Below are 20,591 nucleotides of genomic sequence, written 5' to 3'. Positions count from 1 at the left end.
GCAGGCAAAGTCTTTGCATGAGTGTGTATAAAGCCTATTCACTATGTCTTCAAAGCAATACCTCAAGGGACCAAACAAGATTAAAATTGATAGAACTAAATTAAAATAGTAAATTATAAATTCAGTATAAATCTCATATCATATCATAATCTTGTGTAATCTTTGCTCCAGAACTTTGTACTCCCTGTTTTTGGAGGATGTGTTGTAGTGTTATAATGTAATGATCCATACCAACATACTTCTTGCACTAGCAGAATTAATGCTAAATTTACACACAAATTCTTCACTGCTGAGGAATGGAAAAGATATGAAGTAGATATGATCTTAAATAAACATGTTCAAGCATTGATAATAATGCTATGTCACTGAATCTTCATTGACTCTCCAGACATAAACACTTTGGTCCAAAAGCCCAATGATTATAAAGCCACAATAACTCTCTTTGAAAGCCCTCTTTCAGACATCACCCTTTGGGCATGTTGGTTCAGCAATGGATTCGCATTGTACAGTGGCAGCTTTGCTTTTCCATGTAGCTTCCCTTATCATAAGATGTGTTCTTTCAGGTTTTCTGTTTTCTCTTCAGAGCCTGTACAGTATGACCTGAGCTCTGGGTCTCAATCTGTCTCTATAGTACAGCACAGTACAGGAGATTTTGCTTTAGGCTTTCAGGTTCTTCGGGATTTTGACAACAAACTCCATGGGTTCTTTGGCCTTGTTGCTGAAAGCCTTCCTTATGGCATCCACTGCATGCTGGTGTGTGACTCCCTGGAGTGATTCTCCATCAATTGACACAAGCTCAAATCCAGCCTATACACAGAGGAGAGAAAAGAGGTATGTTTCAAGCATTTATTCACTTGTTCCACTACTGTTCTCCTACCATGAGTGCACATTAGTCTCTGCATATTTCTGTCAGCATAGTGATGGTTTCACATAAATTAAACATGGATGCAGGGGGAATGACAGGAAAGACAAAGCCCTAGTTATTTCCCTTGTTTGCTTCCTTCAGTGCCTGTCAGTGAGCTCAAGCAACCCAGTGAATCACCCCTGTTCATCAGTTCTGTGTGTTTACCTGCATCCACAGTAACCAAAAGACAAAACACAGACATGGCAAGCTGTGCGTTCAGCAGCATAACATCAGCTCACCAGGAGTTTGCTCTACAAACAGAATATGTCTTTCAAACACAGTACCTTTATATACAGTACATAAAAGAGGTCTGTCCTGTTCCACATATTTTTAACGCATAAACCTCCCTGTTTCTTCTCAATATTTGGTCTCCATGGTCTGATCTCAATGTCTCATGACATGCATTCATGAAACTATGAGCCAATCTAATCCGTCCCGCTATCTATGACGCTATCTAATCTAGTCTCTGCTTGCCCTGCTGATCCTGTACAGCAGGCAGACCTATAAATCTGACATGACCCTCTGGCTCTCCCACAGGACATGCTGCTTTATACCAGTGCTGTGGAGAGATGGATCACCCTTAACTCAAGGCCACATGCAAGAGGATCATTTAGAGGTGCTTATTGCTGGAAAAATAAAGTGCAGTAATTACTCTCTCTCTCTCTCTCTCTCTTTCTCTCTCACTCTCTCTCTCTCTCTCTCTCTCTCTCACACACACATAACCACATACAAACCAAGACCTCTAAAAGCCCTCTTCCTCTGTCATTGCCAGATTCCAGGATACATCTGCTTGGAAATGTCCCTGCACCCTTCCTCTGTGATCAGAGGTGTTTTCCCTTCACCTTTACTTGCACACACCATGAAATCAGACTACTTTTCCTGAACAAGATTTAACAACATTCATCTTTAAATTATATGAATTTTAATACCTTTTTTACAGTTTTGTTACTGCAACATTCTCCATACTCCAAAAATTACACTGCATCATAACCTCTCTCTTTGCCTCTATAATCGTTTGAATTAAGACATGATGCAATTTACAAATCTAGGTGCATTCACCTAACTAACAGCAAATCAGACAAAACAGCATGAAATCCATTAAACCAAATACAGCATAGTCTGACTTGCCCTCTTTATAGCCATTTAGGAGCTACAGATTTGTTTAACCCTCAGTTTTATTTACCGTACACTAGGCCTGCATTTATGGCATAGTATTAAATAAGGACCTTATGCTGCATTGATAACACTGGAAAAAGGATTCAACTGACACAGGATATACACTGTCAAGCTTAAAATGTGTGTGAGATGTGTTGGAGGGATGAAATATTAATCAAGTGAGCATGGACCAAAGAAAGATATGCACCGTGATTATTGTCATCATATTTTAATTTTTCATGATCCGTCTAATCTACATTTAAAAATTAGGGGATTCATTGATTTAAAGCCCTCTCTGGTAGAAATACTGTATGTTACTGCAATCTATCCGTGGAAGAACATTTTGTAATATGTGCTCTAAGTATTTCTCCATTGCTGCTGGTTCATCTAATGGTTGCAAATAGCAGTATACATTCAGTGATAATTCCATGCTGCTTCCCAAAGCACATACTGTAAGTAAAAAGTTTCTCTAAATAGACACCCAGGGCTGTTTCTGAACCTTTCAGGGCCCTAGTAAAATAATGAGGTCTTGCTCAGGAAAAAATAACCAAAAAAAGAGCTTCTGAGAGAGCTAAGTGAAAGGATGCACTTCCCTTACAGATAGAACAACAGCTTCTAGCAATGTCTACACTGTTATGGGTCCATTTGAAAATGCCCATGTTCAGTTTGAACACTTTATCCAGTTTACACAGTTTACACAGTCTGACGTGCTGCATGCCAGCAAGCTAGATGAAAAAAGACTCTTTATACGATCAATCTTTGTATGGGTGATCGCAGTGCAATAATCATCAGCATATTTAAATATCTTTATTAAATATATTAAATAAAAAAAGATACATTTTCAGTGGTCAAATATGCAATTTCAGTTGTATGATTTTAAATGTATCCTTATTTGTGTGGACATGGCCTCAGTGGTCTCTGTAGGTCTCTTTCAGATGTCCGCATTCTTAACTGATATGTCAAGTTTTGTCTTGCCTACTCTAAAGGTGTGGCAGAAACCAGTTGAGTGTGGCTAGTGCTTGCTACATTGATAACACAGTTATCAGCTGAACGAAAGGATCAGGAGGTGTGTTAACATTGCCAAGTCATAACTTGCACTTCCTCTGCATTGAGAGAGGAGTGGAATTGCAGAGCACACACACATGATAGCAGCTGAAGAGTGGCCATACTACATCACTGGCCTCAAGGTGTGAAAATAAGTGATATGGTGGCCATTGTTACGTGTTAAAACACACACTCATAGACAGATTTTTTAAATCTTTTCCTCTAGGCCTTATCACATCCAGGAGGTGAAAGGACTCTATGGGAATTGAAGGACTCAAAATTTGACACTGGATCTCTAGAGTGACTGCAACATGAGTTGCTCACAGCAGAGCTAGGAAGTGCTGACACCTGATAGGCTGCCATCAAGGCAGAGGCACCCTAGTGCATACACACACACACACACACACACACATATGCAAGGGATTTCCAAAGGTCTGACCTAGCATTGAAGGTTGCTGTGATGGAGTTTCCAGTGACAGGTATCTTCCCGTAACCTCTAGTGACCCTAAACCCTGGCCTTTGTAATACTCAGCTCACTCTGTATGGCACATACAGACTAGTGAGACTGGAGGAGAGGAGCTTTGTATCATTACATGAAATTCATTTCCAGACATATATTATTTGAAGAAGTTCTTCTCATTTACTGTAACGCTCCTGACAGATTAAGAATGGCTTGCTCGGTGCTATCCAAGTGTTTGTGTAAGTGTGTAAGAGAGACGGTCAAGTATGTGCTTATGGAGAAAGAGGTTGCATGCAAGAGGTTAGAGGACATTTACTAGCCTGGTTAATGTTAAGCCCAGCCATCACACTGTGCCCTCCAGAATTACTGGCACACTTCATGGGGGAAAAAAAAGTGATATTTTGAGCTCAGACATAGAGGGACATTTTATAGTTTTATCTTTTTATTTTGTTTTACGTAAAAAAGGTTTGTTGAGTAACATTTTTTCTCTACAAAAGACTAATTTGAAAATTATTGTCAGCCTTACAATTAATATTTTGTTATGTCTGCCCTGGAATAAAAACACTTCTTGTAATGTCTCATAAGGTTGAAGATACTTGTAGGACATTATAACCACCTTTATAATCTTAGACTAGTGCATGGGTCAGTGAGCACTCATGGGTCTATTTCCAACTGTTTCACACAGGTGGACCTTTCTTATTGTCCTAATTGTGCCTTACAGTATTTTTTAACTGCCTGCATTTTTTAATACCCATTACCTGATTTGTGCATGTAAACAACCACCTGTTTCTTTTGTGTTAGAAGTTACTTGTTTTTTCCCATGGTAATAAGATAAGTTAAGGTAAACTTTACTGATCCCAAAGAAAATTTTTGATGAACTCGCAATCTCCAGACGATTTTCTGATGCGCCATTAGGGAGCATAATGAATGACAAAGGGATTTTAAAGGTGTGTACCCTCATATGTATACTTGAGAGAAACAGGACATGACTAAAGGACAAATGAAAAATAAGTTTTTAAAAATATGCCAATTTGTTATTTTATTATTTAAATAAAATAATCCTTAGGAATAGCAATGATTTTAGCACATATATTTTTGAGAGAAAATGCTATTATTTAAAGGAAGTAGTGTGGATATTGAATTGTGAATTCTATTATTATTATTATTATTATTATTATTATTATTATTATTATTATTACTATTTGAGTAGAACATTTAAATTATTGTGTGTAATGTTTATTTTATGCATACGTTTTATGAAGGGTGCCTATAAATCTGGAGATCATGTACATGAATGTACTATTTAAGCCTAGGAAAATATATCTGTGCTCAGTTCATATCTGAGTCGGCAATACTCATAAGCACAACAGACGACATCTCAACAGCAGAAAGACCTTCAGCCAGAGTTCATTAGAGAACCCAACAACTGACAGCTCTTTACTCTCAGGTTTTAAATACTCAATTTAATAAAAAATTTATTAAGAGCAAACTAAAACCCACTGTTGTGTACTGGACATCAAGCTAAGCAAGTTATTTTTTTCCACAGGTTTTAGTGAAAGTCTTAGCAAAGCGTGGAAAACTGAAACAATACATGAAACAGGCACCATATAGTGTAATGTGATAGAGTGTAGTAGTGTCATTAGTGCCTGTAGTTCATGTTGTACCTGCTATACTCTTCACACGTAACTGAGAAGTGGGCAGTAAATCAAGTGGGCACAGTACCTTCAGCACGTCACTGGTGGAGGCAGCTCCTCCTGGAAATATCTTCTCAATCTTCACCACTGGCTGAACCTTGGACTCAATGCCCCCTGAGATACTTATACCTGTCAGATGAGAGAAATCACTATATAATATACCACTGAATCTTCAAATTGAATTACATTTACTGTTCTTCCTAAATTTTACTAACCTTGCAATAACTGTTGTTTGGAGCTTCTTAGGTAGATCTATCATGTCTGTATTTAAAAGTGTTTACTTCCTTAATTTCCATTTATTAAGCAAAAAACACCATGATCAGGGGTGGAAAATACTTGAGTAATAAGTATTATTTTGGGGTATTTATAGTTTGCTTGTGTGTTACTGAAATTGAATACTTGTACTCTTACTGAACGACATTTCCAAGAAAAAAGTTTACTTCTTACATTTTGACTTATACCTTCAATGTACTTGTTAAAAATTTCAAAGGTCTCTTCTCTCATCCATCCAATGACTGTAAGCTATATATCAATAGAATAGGTGTCCATACATCACATTTGCATTTTATTTATGAAATTCACCAACATAGAAAAATAAAACTATATTGATTCATGCCAAATTGTCATCTGCTGTGACCTTCTTAATTCCATCAGTATAAAAAAAATAACTTTTTAATACCTGATAGTTTGAAAAGTAGTAACTTTATGACTTTTACTTGAGTACATTGTTGGCTGGATACTTTCTCTTTTAATTAAGAATACTTATCTATATATATATATATATATATATATATATATATCTGTACTTTTTCCACCCCACAGCAGCATGACCGAGCTGCTTAGAGCAAAGATCTGCCTGCTGCTTTCAGCGCTGAGCCCTGCACTGTTGCTCTGTACCAGGCAGTGTTTCTGTATTTAACTAGAACAGATCATCCTTCACTGAAGACTTCACATAATTAATCTGTCTATTTACTATCACTGACCCTTTTCTGACAGAAAATGTCAGGTAGGTGACAATTTTAAATGTCTGTAAACATCTGGCAAGCTAACAGCCCAAACTTGAACTTTAATGTATCTACAATGTTTTGTTTTTTTTTGCTGTGCCATTATTTTCTTGCTCTTGGAATAGCTTGTCAGTGAATGCACTAGGTTACTCACTGACCCCTGCTGGTAAAGTGGGGCAGATACTCTTTCCTTAACCATAATCAAATTGTTAACGTGACATTTGCCATGTAGGGAGATTCTTGCTGTGGAGCTGTCTTCCACAAAACAATTAGCTTCCTTCTAATAATATATGTGCACCCAGTGTTTAGTGTGTTCTGGTTTCAACTTTTAATTCTCACAAGAATGGTGTAATTCACTAAAACATGATGACCACACAACTCAGAGTGCCTGTGCACACTTACCGAGAGACTGTTTGCACTTAGAGATGAATACGGTGGTCAGCTCATAGTCTTGCACTGTCAGACTGTCTTGGCTGTTCTCTGAGGAACCAGCATGTCCATTTGCCTGCTCCCTTTCCATTGGATTATGCGGCATGTCTGGCCCAAATACCTGCGTTAGTGGTGTTCTGCTCCTCCTGTGTGCACTCATCACTGTGTACTTAACCTCTCTTCCATTGCCAGATCTGGCCCTTGTAGCTTTGCCATGGCCGTTCCTGTATGGTGATCTTCCCCGCTCTGGAGTGCTATTACCATGGCTTGCCATTTGGGGCAAATCATGTTCTTGTTTTTTAGGAGAACGTCCACGCCACTCTGTGCTGTGAGGGGACTCGTCAAGCAGCTGTTTGGGGCGAGGTGGGCTTAAGGAGCGCTGCCGTATGGAGCCAGAAATGTAGCTGTCCACGGGTATGTCCAACAGAGGTGTGAAGGCTCGGGGAGGAGGGAGCTTGCCAGTGGGGAGGCCGGCCAGTCTGAGCCGCTCCAGCTCCTGCATCAGCTGTCGATCTCGCTCCAAATCCTGCACAGCCTGCAGCTGGAAGCCTCCCCTGTAGTCTGAGGCAAGAGACATAGTGCCACTGGTATGGTTACAAATATACTAGCACACATAAGGACACACAAAAGCATACACGAGCACACACAAAATACAAAATCCTGGTTCTTTTATGAGTCTTGAGTCTCAGGATCAACCAGATAAAAATGCAGGTGTAGATGCATCCATGACAAATTTAAAATTTAGATTTGCTCAGTCAAACCTCTTTGATAGGTCTGAGACACATGCTATACAAGTGTAACTACATCTGTCTCTCCAATCCACTTTCAACATCCAAAACCTTTCCCAAATCATAATGTCACAACGCACATGCTCCATGACTGCTGATGTCGGAGGCTTTAAGGGGAATAAAAGCATGCAAAATTATTATTTTTCATGCATAAAACTTCTTTTACAACAACTGGAGAAAAAGGAACAACACAAGAGGTTGATTAACAAGTGTTATTTGCTAATTTGCACATTATGCAATATGCAGCAATCAGATTTCAGTTCTCAGGCTAATCTGAGAGGTATTTGACTAGAAGTGAAATGCATGCCGTTAAAATAATATAATCCAGATACAATATACATGAAGTGAATAGGTGTAAATATGGTCAAAGTCACACACAATAATTTGTAAGACTTAAATACCAAACATGGATATCATCCAAAGACCATATCAGCATCTGACGTAATTGCTCTTTCTCTCATCTTGTACATTGCAGAATGAAATTAATAGCATTCATGTATAGAGATGTATAATTAATATGTAAATATGCACACTCACTGACCGCCTCACTCAGATTTTATGGGCAGACAGTTTGAATTACTCTACTGTGGCCATGTACAATGGACAAAAAGACTAGCAATAAGTTCCAGACTTGTGTGGGCAGTCTTCAAAAGGTTAAACAATGCAAGGCGCCTTACTTGTATTTCACAACTGATTCCCATTCAAGATTCAGAGGCCTAGAGCACAGGCATTGACCGACCGCCACCATGCACAACGTCAGCAGGTCCTCACCTTGCTCAGCTCAGCGACCCAGGGGTCAGGAGAGGCGCACGATATGACTGGGTCTAACTGTCCATTTACAGAGTCAGAGATGTGTGACTCCAGATAAACGTCCTATGAGTGTCTTTTATGAATGGCATATTTATACAACAGAATTGCCTCATATTGACAGGGTGAGGGGATAAAGCAGAATTTTGTATGAGTGTGCGTGTGTGTGTGTGTGTGTGTGTTTGGAGGAGGATTAATGTAATGTCAACAGGACATGTGCTTGGCTTTTATAAAAAGGGAAAAAGGGATCCCCATAGCATTACCTGGGATGGGTGTTATGAGATGGCGGCGTGGAGTTCCACCATGCCGAGGAGAGCGTAGAACCGGGGAGCGCACTGAGGACACACAAAACACATATATTCTAAACACACACAGACTCCTCACAGCCCAGGTAGAGTCTGTAATCACACTTTGCTATTACTAATTTTAGTAAAATGTTGTAGCATCTATTCAATTTATATCTTTAAGGCTGTCATTTATTTTAAATGGTACACTATTTTAGACCATAATTATATCTTACCTAGAAAATATAAGGTCTTGCAACTAAAACTAATGTCATTTGGAATGTTAAATATTCTACTGTCTTACCAGAGCGGCTCTTTAAAATGTCATAGGCCTCCAGTTCAAAAGGCATTACCATGCTGTCAAACCGACCCAGGTCTGTTGGGGGGATGATCATTCTAGGCACATGAACATTTTAAATATGAATAAACTCACTGTGCTGTAAAAATGCCATGTCAACCTGATAACATGAAAGTTTCCTTTGCCATGTCTCAGAAATTGGAATTAGATCAGTAGACTGAAATTGGTAAGCCTCTGTTTCATCCTGACCTGATCTCCCTCAGCAGCAGCAACTTTTCAGGTCTGTCAAGGATAGCCAGCAGGGGGCGTACCAAGTCCTCCACCACCCGCTCTGCCAAAAACTACAGCACAGAGTAAGAAGTGGCCTATTTGTCTTATTTAGTAGCATAACTCAGGTGATTTTAGACATCTTAGTACAGCTGCAGAATACATGCCCTCATGCTTTGAGAGACCCTTAGATGTCTGTGTTTGATATGTTCTAAATGCTCATGCTTTTAAAAAATATGGCTTTAAAGAGAAAAAGTTTAGGTTAAGTGTTGAAGTGCTAGACAAGAGAGTTGTGTAGGTTGGAAAATGTTGATCTCTCCACAGCATGGCTTACATGTGGTGTTTGTGCCATACATCATATGATTCAAAATATTCTCTCCTAATCATAGCCAATCTGTCTTTCTGTGAGCACAGCAAGCAGACACATCAATCTCTAATACAGAGTGAGCAAGACACAAAAACTGACAAACCATGTGCATCTCACACTCTCACACTTTAGTGTTTAGCAGACATACTAGAAGGGTGAATACATAATCCCATGCTCACCCTGTTGCAGTGTCTCATTACTGCAGCCACCTCATCCTCACTCAGCAGTTTGCACGCCATGCTCTCCACCATGGCCATGGTCTCGGGACTGGGCATCGTTTCGGGCTCCCACACACCAGCACGCGTCTCCCGTGGAGAACTCAGGAGATTAATGATGGACCGGCTGCGCTCTTTGGCTTTATGTAAATCACAGCAAAGCGGCAATGAAAATGCACAGTGCCTTTGATACCACTAATGAAAATAGATTGAGAGAGTATTAAATTAACATCTTAGTTACATCTAGTAATCTTTGTTGAGCTGGATATTATGCATAAATTACTGTGTATGTAGATGCTCATCATAGTTGACATACTGTACATAGTCAATAAAAAAGCAAAGTGTATATAACACTTATACAATAAGATAATACTAATGCTATATCAATCTTCCAGTTTATTGTTCAGTTATTCAACTTAAAGCATACAATTCATTGACTACTACGACACCAATAGGAAAGGTATATAGTTATGATCTGTCCTGGAATTTCAAGGGATTTATATGCAAATACTCACAAAATATCACATTAAGCTAACAGCAATCTCACAAAGACTTCTAAAACCACAGGTGCCAAATCCTGCCAAAAACATATTCACATATACCCCTTTTTCTGCTCATATATCCAAACTTGTCTTCTGAATTTGCTGTACAAAACTAACAGAAAACAACATTTGAAAGCTTAAAGAAGCTGAGCAATGTTATGGGCTGGTTTTGCTGCATTCTAGCTGGTCATGATAATGAGGGCACACATGTAATACATCATTAGTTATGCTGATCTGCTGTAGCTAGACTAAAGGCCACTCCATGGGAATTACTGCATAATTAACAGCAAAGCAGGTCTCTCTGAGCCAGCCTTCATACGCATTCATTATGCTGCCTGCTGGCCTTTCAAGTGCAAATGTGTGTGTGTTTCGGTGTGGGTAATATGTGTAATGGCTATTCCTTCTGCATCTGTGTGCATATACACTAGGTCTTTCTGGAAGAATTATTACCCGCTGGTGATTTGGAACGTGCTCGATGCCGCTCTCCTGTCCCCATATCTTTCCTGTCTCTAGAGGCAGATCTGTCTCTTCTTCGACCACTTTTGAACAGCAGACTGACAAAAGTTTTGGAGCGCTGCAGGGTACTTCCAGAGGCCTCAGCCTTCACTGCCTGCTGCTGTTTCTTCTTCTTCTGCTTGTCCTCTGTTCAATATCAAAACACACACAAATAAACAAACAGAAACACATGAAAGTCTCAATTTAAGACATGGATAAACATGCAGTAAATTTAATTCTTTTCTGTTGGAACAGTTAAAAAAGGTTTAATACATAATAAATTCCTAATAGAATTAAAGCGTTAAAGATGCCAAACAACATTTTTAAAAAAATGGTCCATTATAGGGCAGCATGGTAAACGTACTGGTAAAATAATTTATCATAGCAGCCAAGGCTGTGGCAAGGCTAAGCAAATAGAATGAGCTGATATAAATATCAGTCTGTATTTACATGAAGTTTTACTTCTCATAATGTCTGATTCACACCAACTGCAAATCTTTCACAGAGAACTCCCCATGGCATTACATAAAGCAAATTATAATGTACAAAAACAATATTAGCATATACACAAGAGGGTTTGTAAAATGAGAATAGTGCATTGTTTAAATAATCTAAACCTGAAAAATATTTTCTTTGAATGTTCTTTAGGGTTGCAGTTGTTGCAGCTGAGTTGTGTGAGTTAAGGATTTATTTTATATTTACTTATTTTATAATATAATTGTGATTATATTATAAAATAAAGTCTCCCGCTGTTGCATTAAGGTTCAAAACGTCAAAATGTCATTCATATAAATGTTTTTGAGACCCTGCAGAAAACCTAAAAATTGCAGATGAAAGATTCTGCCCCCCCCCAAAAAAAAAAAAAACCACACACACACACACACACACACATACACATATATGTGTGTGTAGCTGTAACCACCAGCTGTCACTGCCTTATAGCTACCAAATAGCAACATTTTTAAAATCACTAGTCATTCATATTTCAGTGGGATTTAAAATATATAGAGAACTGAACACTTCTTACACGGCTGATATATACATGGCTAGGCCATGCCCCACCTGCCCCTGTAGACAAGCTGCCACTGGCGCTCAATAGATACATGATACAGTTAAACTATGAGAGGTTGACCCTTTGAACATGTATTACAAGAAATTTCAGGCAAAAGCTAGAAGGCACTCAGCACACAGGCCTTGCTGTACCTGAGACAGTGATATGACTCTGGGATCGGCGGATGGGTTTGCGAGGTTTACTGAGAGCCATTAGCACTGCAGTTTTTGGAGAGTCCAGAATTTCCTTGTCTCCTGCAGAAAATGTCCTTTTTTGTGCTTCACGACTCTTATCAAAACTGCCACTCCTGATCACTGTGTCCTTCAAAAGAACAGTCTCACCAACCAGCCGGCTGGTGTCCATGGAGATGACCCTGGTGGGTTGGGGTGATGTGTCAGGATCCAGGGGGTCGGTCTGGATGGCTGTCTCAGTGCGATCAGAGCTGGGCCTGCGTGATGAGACATCCTCAGTAGAGATGCACACATCCACCATTTCTGAGCCAAATGGAGGGGGAAACATGACCTGAGAGAGGCCGCTGAGGGAGCTGACTGGTGTCCCAGAGGACAGAGAGGAGGTGGACGAGTAGGAGTCTGAACCCTGAGAGGAGGCTGGCTGGCCCCCATTAGCCACTGGGACAATAGAATCAAGAGAGACAAAATTATCTGAGTCCTGAATAGAGAATATAGAGAAATCACCAAAATCTCCATCTCCTAAGTAGGGATAAGTCCATACTTTCAAATATACAAGAATATCTTAAAATGACTTTCAAGTATTTTTCACCACCATATAATTCACCTGATTGTTAGTAGTGAGTATTAGTTATAGACTACATTTGCTGTTTTGGGCTCAACACAAATGAAAACAGAAAAAAAATGCTGTAGATGTTGTCAGAAATTCACATGGCAATTCGTGGAAAAAGTAAATGAAAATAAAGTGCTGGCATTTTATAACTCAGTGATATCTATGCATAATTATTTGAAATATTTGACTGTTATTCAAATAATGCCTTTTCAAATGTTATTTAAATAAATGTTTATATAACCAAGCTTACCCCTGCACCAGGTATAAGATATAAGCCCATACATAATTAGCTGAATTTAGACATAAGACTAATCCTAAACTATTTTAGTCATGATAAATGGAAAACAGGGACTAGAGTTCTATGAAAGATCAGAGGGGCAGTGGGTGCTCTTTTAGTCTCAGTTTGGACCTGTATCATTTAATAATGGATATTTGTATAAGTATTTGTATATAAATATTGTATGCAAAACAGTTTACATACATTTATTGAGCCAGCTGTACTCTGCTACCATCTCCTTATATGCAGGATACCTCCCAGCCTCCTTTAAAAGTAAAAAAAGATCATAAAAAGGATGACATTAGAAACACAGGTGATAAAGGTTTAGTGGCTTGAGGTAGAATGTGGTGGAGGAAGAGGTAAATGATTCAACAACAGTAAACACCAGTTTCCAAAGATCTACATGGAAATCAACTGGCTTCATCAACACTGAATGTGTTAATATTCTTGTGCTAGTTGTTGTGGAGCCTGAAATATCTGGGGTTCCCTTCTCCTCCCCTCATCTCCTCTTGCCCATGTGGAGGCAGTCAATAGTGGCTCAGCAGGGAGCAAAGAGAAGCATAGAAGCAAGGCGATATATCGTTTTCAGGAAAAATTACCCATATGGTCAAAGCTCAGCAAAGACATGCACTTATCCTGCTACGAGATACTGAGAGTGACATCTGGCAGTACGAAATAAAAATAGTCCAAACTGCATTCACTGCAAATGGACACTCCCAGGCCAGCAGTAACTTTATTCCTAAAAGTTTTGGATAGAAATTACCAGGTTGGTATTAACCTTCAACATAATATATGACCATGAATTAACCTTAACTTTAATAACCTACGTAAAGTAAGTTTAGTTAGACTAATAATTGAAGATTTTATGTGTTATGATTCTGCACTTAAGACTCTAATAAACTAATTTCATTTAGAAAGGTTTAGATTACCTGCTAATTGGTGTAACATTGATGTTTGTGTTGCTTGAAGTAAATGAAGTTAAATCTACTATCAATCGATCTATGGTTACGATAAGGGAACTTCGATGATGCCTAGAGAAACGGGGGTAGTATAATAGTGGGCCTTTTCTAACACCAGTCAGAAAACCAGTTGATTTTATAATCTAGTATTCATTGTGAACATTAACCCAGAACTTTTTTCGGGGCAAGGTGAAGCTTTTTCACTGACCAACTGCCACTGCTTGGATTAAGAAAGTGTCACCAGGAGTGTTGACATCAACAGAAGGAATAGCCAGGAATAGCAAACTTAGCATGCTTACACTGTCAGCTTGATTTATCAACCTGCCACAAAATGAGTTAGGTTAAGGAAAGGCCATAAAAAAGATATTTTCTGCTGATTATAATCTGATCCCTGTGGCCTGGTGAATAATGCACATACCCTGGCACTTTTTCACAGGCGGAACCTGAGACCCTCTTGAGTAAAGTGAGCAAGCAGAAATGTGACGACTAAATGCCAGCTGTCTCCTTTACTATTCAGTCTCATTGATGGGCTCAATAAGAAACTGTGTTTAACTCATAGTACAAAAGTTAATGTGCCTCAGCATGAAATCCTTAGCTATGAGTCTATGCCATTAGAAATACCCACAGGCATACATAGAATGCCCTCAGAATTATTGGCACCCTTCTTAAAAATGAGCAAAAATGATTATTTTAAATATTGTGTGCAATAATTCAAATTTTCCACACAATCAACAGGAGAAACTATTTAGACTTACAGAATTATAGTTTAGAACTACTTCTTCTTCAGTAACCGTGGTGATTAGGAGCCTATCCTGGAAATGCTGGGCGTGAAATGTGACCAACTCGCAGATAGCATGCAGTCCATTGCAGGGCACCATGCAAACACACATACTCACAAGTGCAAGTATTTAGGGGCAATACTACTGCAGCTAATTCACCTACCAGCATGTTTTTGTGAGGTGGGAGGAAACCAAAGAACCTTGACAAAACCCACACGGACATGGGGAGGATATGACTAAGTAATTGTTTTTTCTTTCAAATATATTCAATACTGTGCAAAAGTCTCAGGCACATGCAAAGAAATGCCATAAAGCAAAGATGCCTTCAAAAATAATGAGATTATATGTTTCTACATAAAAAACTCTACTATGAATAGCAGTAAATAGTAAAAAAAAAAAAAAAACAGAGTCAATATTTGGGGTCACAACGCTTTGTTTTTAAAAATTCATTTAAACAATTTCCTTTGCATAGGATGCAAATGTGAGATTGAAGGACATAGATATGAAGCTAGTGGAACAAATAAAAGACCACGTTCATTAACATGAAGGTGTGTTAGTCCTTAATAACTGCCTGGTTAGGGTCACAGCAGTTTAAATCAGGCCACTAGTTTGTTTATATTTTGGGAAATAGAACCAACAAAATTATTAGGTAATATCAAAGGGCAGGCATGAAACAAATTATAATTGTAGGAGTGGAATTAAGAAACCTTTAGATTAATTCACACACCAAGCTGATAGTGCTGACAGTTCTACCTGTTTTTTCAGTGTTTTTGTGTGGCATAGGGTTTATTTAAAGGAAAACCTTATGATTTAGGTCCTGCGCACATTAGATTTAAATACAAACACAGATATAGATACAAATATCTGGATCACCATAACAGATACAGATAATAGCATTGCATTACACCCCTAACCCACACACATCAGGCAATGGATATAAAAAAATACATAAGCAGTTAAAAATAACACATTCAGGGCCATAACATAAACTTTCACCTGCCTGAAACAGAAAGAAATGTGATCTTTTTTTGGAAACTTGATAATATAAAGGAGCTTAAATTGTCCTGCATGGAGGAGTGAATCAGAACTCCTCTACAAGTGTCTTTAGACAATACAGGAAGTGACTGTATTCTCTCCAGGACAGGAATCACAAATTATTATTTGTAAGGGTGCCAATAATTTTGAAACTAGTGTTTTGTAGATAAATGAAACTACACAGTGTCTCTGCATGTTTCAGCTCTTAAATATCACGTATATTTAAGAATTATTAAACTGGGGTTAATGTTCCTAAACACACAAGTTTGGCTGTCCAGCATTTTGATGAGAATGTATGTAGGGAAGTAGTTGCCATTCAGTAAAAACATGTAGAGCTCTGACTACTCCCTATTAATCATTTAGCCTTTTTATTATTAGTAATCTGTCTCTGTCATCTATTAGAATGCATGAGTGAGTTTCCAACAGAGACGTGATTTTAAACACAATATTCTTTGACGCATTCCATAAATAATGTCAGTATCCAGTGACTGTAAAATATTCATAAAGCACATAATGTATTGCTCATGTCCTACATTAAATTAAATCCATACGAAGCCAGTGCAGGCTCATGATGAAAATGTTGAATCAATTTATAATTCTACCAATTAATATATCTCAACCAAAAGAGGAGAGCTCTTACCTTAATGGTGAGCATGACATGGGTGTGGCTCTTCAGGACTTCCACGGCATTGCTGTGTGTAATATCTTCAAAACTCACTCCATTTGCTGCCAGAATCTGGTCTCCCATTTTAATACCATTTTGCTCTGCCAAGCCACCAGGGTCCAGCCTCATCAACAAAACAAGCAAGTTAACAACTAAGATTCTGCTGCCTAAGACAGGGATTTCAAAGCAAGAAATTCATAAAATCCCATTAAATATAAACCACAGAGACGCAGCTCTGTCTTCATCCATACTTTGAGACATAGATGCCCAGGCCAAACTCTTTGCCACCACGGATGTTAAAGCCCAGGCAGTAATCATCTGAGGTGGTGTAGAGGTGCACTATCCGGCGCAAAGCTCCATCTGAGCTGACCTCGGAGGGGGTGCGACCACTCTCTTCCACTACCATCCTTCGGTGGATAAGATCCACCCTACACACAATTATTTTTATAAAACACATATTTACCTGCATTTGCACAACACAATAAAACTCATTTTCTAGTTAACATAGGCCAGAACACAATCTCACACCAAATTACATACCAACATTTAAAAATTATAAACATATTAACATGCTAACACGTACAAAACCATTCAACCTTAATCCTGGACACATGCTAGTACAATGATAATATCACTTAATGAAATGGCAGTAAAGCCTGCCTCCATTGTTATGGTGAAAGAGTAGCTGGGAGGAAAGATAATGAGCAAAGGCCAAGATTCAGTGGGTTTCCACACTGCTGGGCATGAAAGACAGAGGATGGTGACAGGCCCAGTACAGCTTTCACTGTCCTCTTTTATGTGATTAATTTTATTGCCTTAATTAGTAATTCAGAATCAGCAAGAATCTCCAGACAGACTGAAAATAACCTTTTATATGAGTATATGTCCACTGAGACACATGCTCACTGACACAGACCTTACTCATTTGTACAAGCATTACAGTATATGCTTGGTCAAAATCAAGCTGGCCAAATGTTGAGACTCTAGGTCATCACAAGACATTATAGTATTACCAGGAAGTTTTTCAAAGGTCTTGAATTGTGAAATAACTATAAACAAGTATGAACAGTATTATATCTGGTTATGTCCAGATATTATAATAAGTGTTTCTTTTTAAACAGAATATCGTCTAAAGCAGCTTGATTTGGAATATAGAATTAAACAATGAACTATGACATCTTAAATTACAACAAGAATTTGACCATAGCCATGCCAGTATTGTCCATATGATCATATATTTTAATGTAAGGTGAAAATTCTTCCCTTACCATGTGGTCTTCTCTTTGGAGTAGCGGATTCCAGGCACCTTCCCTACACGCCTAACCACCATGCGCAGGCGGTTGTTCCCTGTTAAAACCTTCACAGCACTGCTCATGGTGATGCTTTCCAGGCTGATCCCATTCACCTCCACCAGCTTGTCCCCAACAGACAACCCTGCAAATTCTGCGGCACACATACAAAGAATTTCAGGTATAAAATCACTTAAACGTAAGCAGTATATTGGTAAAGTCAGACCACAGAGTTTCAGGAGAAAATAACTTTTAACATGAGTAAATATGAGATCAATGGCCTGTTATATATGACACAGAGAATGCAGTTATGTTGAATAGCACGACATAAGCAAGAATATGTATATGAACAATGTAATGGCCAATTCTTTTTTTTTTTTTACTTTTTTACTTTTACCTTCACAATGATTAATGTGGTAAAACAGAGTAATACTTTGTAATACAGTGGATGCATGTATACCTGCAGAGCTATTGTCCTCCACTTTGCTAACAAAAATGCCAAGGCCATGCTCTGAGCCACCACGCACGCTGAAGCCCAGCCTACCATCTTCACTCTTGTCCACAGTGATTGTGTGGATGTCTTCACTATCATCCCCACCTGTAGCCAGACAGCACCACACACAACATGGAAAAAGATCACATGTAAATATGACTTTGTATAATTCACTTTCACATAAATATCAAATGTTCCCATCTTATAACAGGAGTTTTTCAATTCAACTGAACATCCAACCTGTTGATTATACATGTTGCTCACCATCCACAGGTGCATTGATGAGGATGACTCTACCCATTGGGGAGGAAGATCTCATTCCCTTCTGCCGCTGTTGCTTCTTGTGCAAGTATCGTGGCAACGTGGAGGTTCCCGGGCCTCCTGGATGGGTGTTAGGATGGGCCCCATTCGTCATCTCTCTGCGAGACTCAGCAGACGAATAAGCCATGGCGAGATGGGGATCGGGACCCCCCCTCGAACCCTCATTCAGGGATTGGGGTTCAACAAGGAAAGGGAGCAACTATACTGGAGGTCTGGTATGTCAGTGTCAGGCACAGGAAGGAGACTCCACAAGATGGACTGTGCTAAGGGAAACTGTCACAATGGCACAAGAGAACAAGACCGTAAGGGTCCTGCACTATTTGCCAAGAGTGTTATTCTGCATGGTTCCAGCATATGTCGAAGGGGCAAAGCAATAAAAAACAGTGGATCCAAGTAGACTTTTGAGGATGTTAGGATACTCTCTGTAAGTGCTCCACCTGGTCTTTTTGTCCAGAGTGAGAGCTTCCTCTGGCTAAACAATGGCTGGAGTAACCCTTCACAGTTCACATGCATGACAATAGTCACTTATCCACTTCTTCCTGACCTTCACCTACTCATAAACAAAGATGACGAAGGATGGGCGATCTCCGAGGAGCAGCTTGCAATGTCGATGATTTCCCAAGGGACGTAAGGTGATATGAGCAGGTAATACATTCCAGAAAGGGAATAGTTACACGGCCTACACTCTCCCCAGTTTAAGTAAGATGTTCCTTAAACAAAGGCATAACTGCTCAGAACTGGGACTTATTACAATATTTCCCTTAAAGGCTAAGCAGTTAAGTTGGACAGTAATGTGAAGAGCTGTGTAAGCAGCATCCATCCTGTGAGGTGTTTATATCCAGCACCGCGGACAGCGCTCGCGCAACAAGCTGCCGAAAAGCCGGGAACTCTCTGACGCCATTTTAAATCCAAAACAATTCGGACACTTTGGCCCAAAAAACTAGCTCAAACACCACCACAACGCTTAGTCCTGCCGTGTGGCGTTGAGCTGGCCTGGTTGAAATAGTGTTTAACGTTTAGCTTAGTTCAAATGCTTAGCTCAAGTGCAGCTTCTGCAATCAAAAGAAAACAAGTAAAGTTATTATTCGACCCGAATTATTATTGGTTATTATTCGTCCCGGCATCACTGAAAACAAGATTTCACACAGACACACCAGTGAAGCCTGAGGCGAAACACGTACATGGGTATATAGCTGGGATTTTTATATTTACAAATAGCCTATATGGGAATGTCACCGGTTATTTGAACTAGAACCAATATAAATATAGAGGCTATATAAAAACAGAAGCAAATGAGCAGAGTCGGTATTACCTGTGTGCATGCTGGGTGAATGAGCTCACCTGAGGCGGAGTGAAGCTGGTGGTGATCCAGCCTCCTCTCAGCCAGCCTGATTGGATTACCTGAACCAGCTTCCACTCACCACTCTGTGCTCTTCTCATCTACACAATGACCATCGTTTCTCATGGCATTAGAGCATTACACAGGCATACATAATGTCTAAGCAATACACCCTAATACGTATTATGTCTACATAGATGTAGACACTTGACAGATTTTTCTTTAAGCTGGAGTTTCACTATAAGAATTTTGGCCTGTCCAGTATGACTTCTGAACAGTGTAGTGATGGAAAGGCCTTTTCCTGCGGTGTTACACTGCCACCTACTGGCCATACCGCGTCAATGCAAGCGTGAACCGCAGGTACAGGCGCCCCTGTGTGTCTGACCTTCAGCAGCAGCTCTAATTCTCTAAAAAAGAAATTAGATTATCAGGTTAGTCTTGTTCTCTATTGTCGTTAATGACACATAATTTTAACCCAAGATTAGGCTTAGGAAATTCACCCTTATGTTATGGGACTTGTGTAAGGTAATGCTGAATCATTTCGAAATGACCATAAATCGTGCACATAGTTTTAAAGGTTGTAATGCATGTGCTGTGACTGTCATTTTAGAGCTATGTGCACCATGGGGAAAACATAAAATAATACTCTAAGTATTTATTAAAAAAAAAAAAAAACATATTCCTCCAGGTAAACATGGTGAGAATGTAATAATCACAAGGTCATCCAGGCTTCTGAAGCAGAGCTGATCGCGCCACTAGGCTGCTCTACTGCAAATTCCGCATAGCTCACAAACATTAATGTGCCGGTATGACAGTAAACCCCGCCCACG

The 20,591-nt window shown here is 39.3% G+C and overlaps 1 protein-coding gene across 1 annotated transcript; it reads right to left on the bottom strand.

Annotated features, from left to right (window-relative positions):
* Positions 1-49: 49 nt before the first annotated feature.
* On the bottom strand, positions 50-20,506 carry pdzd7a (PDZ domain containing 7a). Its single transcript, XM_026944280.3, has 15 exons — positions 18,366-20,506; positions 18,069-18,206; positions 17,588-17,762; positions 16,571-16,747; positions 16,296-16,443; positions 13,087-13,147; positions 11,957-12,433; positions 10,709-10,900; positions 9,681-9,856; positions 9,117-9,208; positions 8,874-8,965; positions 8,549-8,620; positions 6,664-7,251; positions 5,286-5,386; positions 50-807 (listed from the first exon to the last, which is right to left on the bottom strand). Exons 1-15 carry the CDS (start codon positions 18,547-18,549, stop codon positions 658-660), a joined length of 2,823 nt encoding a protein of 940 aa, XP_026800081.3. The 5' UTR covers positions 18,550-20,506; the 3' UTR covers positions 50-657.
* Positions 20,507-20,591: the final 85 nt, after the last annotated feature.

This window comes from Pangasianodon hypophthalmus, chromosome 3 (assembly GCF_027358585.1).
Source record: "Pangasianodon hypophthalmus isolate fPanHyp1 chromosome 3, fPanHyp1.pri, whole genome shotgun sequence".
Classification (NCBI taxonomy): Eukaryota; Metazoa; Chordata; class Actinopteri; order Siluriformes; family Pangasiidae; genus Pangasianodon; species Pangasianodon hypophthalmus.
The sequence above is the reverse complement of the archived record's forward strand: the minus strand, read 5'-3'. Positions and strand labels throughout refer to the sequence as shown.